At 45.1% G+C, this 6,479-nt stretch overlaps 1 protein-coding gene across 1 annotated transcript; it reads left to right on the plus strand.

Moving 5' to 3' along the window:
- The first annotated feature begins 239 nt into the window (after positions 1–239).
- On the plus strand, positions 240–1,228 carry LOC117351832 (olfactory receptor class A-like protein 1). Its single transcript, XM_033927676.1, is given in 2 exon segments — positions 240–378; positions 381–1,228. Coding segments are annotated over 2 exon segments (987 nt in total).
- The last annotated feature ends 5,251 nt before the right edge of the window (positions 1,229–6,479 follow it).

Here is a 6,479-nt window from a genome sequence, read left to right on the forward strand (position 1 = left end):
TTCTAGCACCTATTAATGTAACAGGCTTAAAGACTAGTTCAATATAAAATTCTTATGAAAGATTCCTCTTCCTCTTCCAACTTCCTCATTTGTTTAAGTGTGTTTGTCAACTACTGTTTCCAACCACTGTTGAGATTTTGAGTTTTCTGACAAGACAGTTTGCAGAAAGGGCTCTTCAGTTTTCCTGTGTGACTGTAGACTAATTGCAGGAAGCCCAGCATTTATTTCTCAGCGACAAAATGGATTCTTATTCTATTTTTAAGGGCATCCTCTACCTCCTTCTTGCCCTTGCTGGGATCCCAAGCAACTTTGCTATCTCAGTGTCCTATGCGATTGCTATTCACTCTGGAAAGAAGATATTTCCCACTGACAAGATCATCGTTTGATTTCTGTTGTCAACACAATCATGCTCTTAACCCGCGGGATACCTGACACCTTACTTGTCTTTGGAGTACAAGATCTGTTCAACAACACTGGGTGCAAAACCATCATTTATCTCTCTCGTCTATCCAGAGCAATGGCAATAGGGTTGACATGTGTCCTGAGCTGTCTTCAATTTGCAATCATCAACCCACCGTCTTCCAAGTGGGCTACCTGGAACGCCAGAGCATCCAAGCATGTAATGTCAATTGTGTTGGCAATATTGATGCTAAATTTGTTGCTGTGCATATCTTCAGTTGTCTACTCACTATCTGGGTCACAGTATGGTAATCTGACACATAATCAGTTCATCTTTAACTTGGGATACTGTGTGGTACTGTTTCCAACTAAAGCTGAGTATCATGGACATGGTTTAACACTCTTAACTCGAGATGTTATCTTTGTTGTACTCATGATCCTGGCAAGTACGGCCATCATTCAACTTCTGTATCGACACCAAAGTCAGATGAGGAAAATCCGTAGCTCTGGAAGTCAAGAGACAATGCCAGAGATGAAAGCAGCTAAGGCTGTTGTCACATTGGTCACTCTTTATGTCATTTTCTTTGGAGTGGAAAACTCCATCTTTCTTTATACTATGCTAGGCAATAACGTTAATACCTACCTTTCAGATGTTCGCTTTTTGTTTTCTATACTTTATGCAACAGTCTTCCCCTTTATAATTATTGGAACTAATAAGAATGTCAAAAAGCATCTGAAATACTTCACGAGGGAGAATGAAACGGAATCTAGATCTGACAAGGATCAGACTGCTACTTCCGTATCACTTGATTTTCCGCACTTGCCCTGAGACACCAGTTGATCTCGGTACTGGACAATTCAGATTAAACGAGGGCATAGGAAATTGCTAAAATAGTGTTATTGCTGTGTGGGACCCCCAACCCATAAAATAAATCCAGAGACACAGGCTTCTATTTCTAGATTACTTCCAAGATCCAGTTTCAATTTCAATTTGAGATCTTCCATGCCTTGGACCAAGGTAAACAAGGAAATTTTGGTTATTGACGCTCAGCTAAGAAAGGAGTTTAGACATGATCACTGGAAGGGGTGACTTTATACATATGGGGGCCCTTAAGCTTGTGGACAGCATGATACAACAGTTGACAATGCAATAGGGTTGACTCACACAGCAGGGTGGCTTACCATAGGCATAAGCCTACTCTGACCATCATCTTGTTAAGGGCGTGGAACCCCTCCTCCTCTCTGCCCCTCTTGCTCCTCTCCTTGCTGTACACGTGCGCCCCTTGCCTTACCTCGTACCTTTTTTTACTTCCACGGCATGAGGTTGCTGCCCACGTCGGCATCTGTGCTGTCTCAGACGCCACTTCCAGGAATCTGGTGTCACCTCCAGGACCCGCACTTAAGAAGTGACGTCAAAGGGCGAGCCGACACCAACATGGGCATGCTGCTCACTCCGGATAAGTTAAAAAGGTTCTGGGAAAGGGAAGCGCGTGTGGTAGGGCGCCACCACCCCGGGCGCTGCTCACCCTTACTGCGCCACTGTGCAGCAGGTAAGACGTTCCACAGTGAATGACTGTGTACAGGTCTACGATTGTATGCAGTCTACAGACTTAAGCTTTACCGCACTCAAGGGGAAAGAGAATGGGGACTTGTATGCCTCCTTTTCGTTGCTTTGGCATTTCAAAGCGGTGGGCACTGGAGGATTAAGTGACCTGCCCATGGTCACAAGGAGCAGCACCAGGATTTGATCTCACAACCTCTGGGTACAGAGGAAGCAGCTCAATCAGTGAGCCACATAACATAAGATGAGCCATACTGGGTCAGACTAATGGCCCATCCAGACCAATATCCTGTTCCCACAGTGGCCAATCCAGGTCACAAGTATCTGGCAGAAACCCACATAGCAACAACATTCCGGAATCCCAAAGGGTTATCAAGATTCCATGCGGAATCTCAAAAGAGTAGCAAGATTCCGGAATCCCAAATAATCACATCATTCCATGCTAGTAACAATGGTTGACTCCTATACCATGAAAGGACATGATTTGTTTTATGATGTTTGCTATTACTTGTGCAATTATCTGGATTTTATTTGAATTTATATTTATTATTATTAGAAGTTTTATGTTACCTTTATGCACTTTTGTAATTACCTTATTCACTGTTTGTTTTTTCATTTATTAAGCTTTCTATGATTTTAATCGTATACCACCTTGATTTACCTGATTTATAATTAAATATAATAAACATTGACATATTTATAAGAACAATTGGTAACGGGATTGTAAAATTGATAGGTCCAATATTCAATGAATTTATGCCTTTAGCTTTGAGAGTTATGCTCCTGAACAGGCCTCACTAACCCCCTTTTACAAAGACATCATCAGTAACGCGGTAGATTGAATTCCCCGACGAACTAGGCCAACACTGCTTTGGATCAAGGTAGGGCTTGCTCGCGGTCGGCAGGGAGGGAAGGATGGAGGATCAGCAGGGGTTCGGCTGTGTGGTGGGGGCGGGGGGATGGGGTGCTCAAGGGTTCTGCTGCACAAGGGATGGGAGGGAGGGAGGGAAGGATGGATGGATAGAAGCTGGGCAAGCAAGGGTCATGCTGCATGAGGGATGGGAGGGAGGGAAAACTGGGAAAACTTCTGCTGCACAGGGAGATGGGAGGGAGGGGACGAAAGATGCTGCACATGTGGGGGAGAGAAAGGAAAGAGGAAGAATTGGGGTGAAGGAGAGGAAGGGAAAGATGATCATGTGCATACCCCGAAAATAAGACCTAGTGTCTTTTTTGGGCCCAAATTAATATAAGACACTGTCTTATTTAGGGGGAAACATGGTATTTATGCAGTCCTATATTTTTCTTTGGGGGGGGGGGTTGTGTGCATATATGAGCACTGGCTGCTGATTTGCTTATTGTTCTTAGGCCCGTAATGTCTGTATTAGTGTTTTTGCATTTTTATATATTTTTATTGTGACCTACTTTGTATAAAGCAGGATATAAATGAATAAATTACCAGTTAGCTCTGATTATTGGGAGCTAGTCAGACTGTCCCTGAAACAACCCCCAAAACGGGCAGCTTCCACTTCAGAACTAAGAGGTCATTTTCAGTGCCAGCATCCACTTAAATGGCAATGAAAATGACCAGATAGCCACGTATAAATGAGTCAACGGGTTGGCGGCTGTTCCTGGCCGGTGAACTCAATTGGAGTATCTTCCGGTTGTTACATATGTTGTACTGTATGATTTATTTCCTGTAGCGGTGGTGCTCAAACTGGTCTGGAGGCTCCCCTTTCAACTCATCAAGTTTTCAGCATATTTATAACAAATACGCATGAGATACATTTTCATATGTTGGAAGCAGTACATGGAAGCATATTTCAACGTATTGTCATGAATGGTTACCAGCAGGGGCGGACTGACAGTGATTTGGACCCCTGGGAACTAAAGGTCATGGACCCCAAACACCTGTCAAAAATGACTAAATGAGATGGAAGCTAGGGGAGAGTGGAGGGGGGGGGGATCTTATTGCCCCAGTGGTCAGTCCACCTCTGGTTATTTATTAGGTGCTTTACATAGAAATCTCAAAATGTGACCCAAATGGATAGCTTGAAAACCCAATGTGCTACCGTGTTTCCCCGAAAATAAGACTTATCCCAGGTAGATACAGCAGAGGGAAGGCCGAAAAACAGCCCGTTCAGAGCGCTGCCACTGCTGCAGTGTTTGGAGGCCTTGGAGCGGAGGTATGTCAGTCTCACGGCAAAAATCCATGCAGGACTTACACACTAAATGGTGAGACCATATCAAGGACTGTAGCAGAACGAGACTTGGGGGTGATCATTAGTGAAGACATGAAGGCGGCCAATCAAGTGGAGAAAGCTTCATCCAAGGCTAGACAAATCATAGGTTGTATCCGTAGAAGTTTCGTCAGCCGTAAGCCCGAGGTCATAATGCCATTGTACAGATCCATGGTGAGACCCCATCTGGAATACTGTGTACAATTCTGGAGGCCACATTACCACAAAGATGTGCTGAGAGTTGAAGAATGGCTGGACAAGTTGCAGCTATACTCACTCGAGGAACGCAGGGAGAGGGGAGACATGATCGAGACATTCAAATATGTTACGGGCCATATCGAGGTGGAAGAAGATATCTTTTTTTCTCAAAGGTCCCACGGCAACAAGAGGACATCCGCTGAAACTTAGGGGTGGGAAATTTCATGGTGACACCAGAAAATATTTCTTCACCGAAAGGGTGGTTAATTGCTGGAATAATCTTCCACTTCAGGTAATTGAGGCCAGCAGCGTACCAGATTTTAAGAAAAAATGGGATTGGCACGTGGGATCTCTTCATAGGGGTGGGTCATTAGTGTGGGCAGACTAGATGGGCCGTGGCCCTTTTCTGCCGTCAGTTTCTATGTTTCTATGGAGGGTCGCTGGGATTCTGCTGCACAGGGAGGGATAGAAAGATGCTGCACAAGGGGATGGGTGAGAGGGTTGGTGGGGTTCTGCTGCACAGGGGGGTGGGACGGAGGGATAGATAGATGCTGCACAAGGGGATGGGTGAGAGGGGAGGAAAGTTGTTGCACAAAGGGGGAGGAGAAAGGAAAGAGGAAGAATTGGGGTGGAGAAGAGATAGGGAGAGATGATTGTTGTACATGAAAAAAATCAGACATTCCCGATAATAAACCCTAGTGTGTTTTTTGTACCCCACATTAATATTTTCGGGGAAACACGGTAGTAGGGGTTAACCAATCTGAGTATCGCTGAAGTAATTTTGCATTTACAAAAAGCCCAATGCGCCTTTCATAAGGCGGAAATATACATGTTTATATACTGTTTCTTATCTAAAGATGAACTCTCATGAATCAAACTGTTATAAAAGTGATGACAAATCAGAATTTTGCTTTTTCAGGATTATTCTTTTACATATTCAAAATCCGGGGCTGTGGGAAATGCAGTTGCCTGTTCTTCGGTTCAATGGCGCAACTCTATGGCTGTTTCAAAACCCAAACCACAGTTTTTACAGTAATATAGGAAGAGCCGGTGGCAGAAATATAAGGAACATATTAGTTTCTCTCTCAAAGCTCTCTCTCCTTCAATGTTAGTTATCTGTTAAATTTTATTAAATGTATGTAAGCAATATCTGATGTCCGTGGATTTCACAGCGCTGAGGGGTTTCTCAGCAGGAAGTGGTTTGTTGAAAAACTGGCTTGGGAGACAAAGGGATTGAGGGGTATAGATAAGTGTAGAGATGGGTTATAGGGATAGGAGTAGAGGTAAGTACAGGAATAGGAGTAGAGATAGGTTATAAAGCTAGTCAGGGACCACTGCTCAGGCAAAAGGGCCTGATGGGCCGCCGCAGGAGCGGACCGCTGGGCGAGATGGACCTCTGGTCTGCCTCAGCGGAGGCAACTTCTTATGTTCTTATGTATGATCAATCGCATCCAGGGAGAAAATAGTTCCAAGGTGAAAACGAGGGCTAAGACGCCCAAACATTTTTGCTACGGTCCATGGTCAACTCTACAGTGTTCCCCTGCTAATTCGCGGTTCGCAAATTGTGGACTCACTCATTCCCAGTCTGCTCCGACCGCCTCTTCCTGTGCTAAAGTCGGGCTACACCAATCAGGAGCTGCGTGTCAAAGCAGCGGTTCATAGACAGTAACGCGGAAGACAAAGGTGTGCGCCGACAACTGAGCGCAAGATGGAGGTGCGCGCCGAAGAAAAAGACTGTTTTTAGGGGCTGTGACGGGGGGTTTTGTTGGGGAGCCCCCCCCACTTTACTTAATACATATCGCGGTGGGGTTGTGGGGGGTTTGGGGGGTTGTAACCCCCACATTTTAGTGAAAACGTAACTTTTTCCCTAAAAACAGGGAAAAAGTTAAGTTTTCAGTAAAAGGTGGGGGTTACAACCCCCCAAACCCCCCACAACGCGGCGCGATCTGTATTAAGTAAAGTGTGTGTGTGTGGGGGGGGGACCCCCCCCCCCTTGTAGCCCCTAAAAACAGTCTTTTTCTTCGGCCTCCGCGCTGTGCTCAGTTGTCTGCTCACACCTTTGTCCCGGCGCGCTTTTGACCTGA

The sequence above is a fragment of the Geotrypetes seraphini genome, chromosome 18 (assembly GCF_902459505.1).
Source record: "Geotrypetes seraphini chromosome 18, aGeoSer1.1, whole genome shotgun sequence".
In the NCBI taxonomy this organism is placed as follows: Eukaryota; Metazoa; Chordata; class Amphibia; order Gymnophiona; family Dermophiidae; genus Geotrypetes; species Geotrypetes seraphini.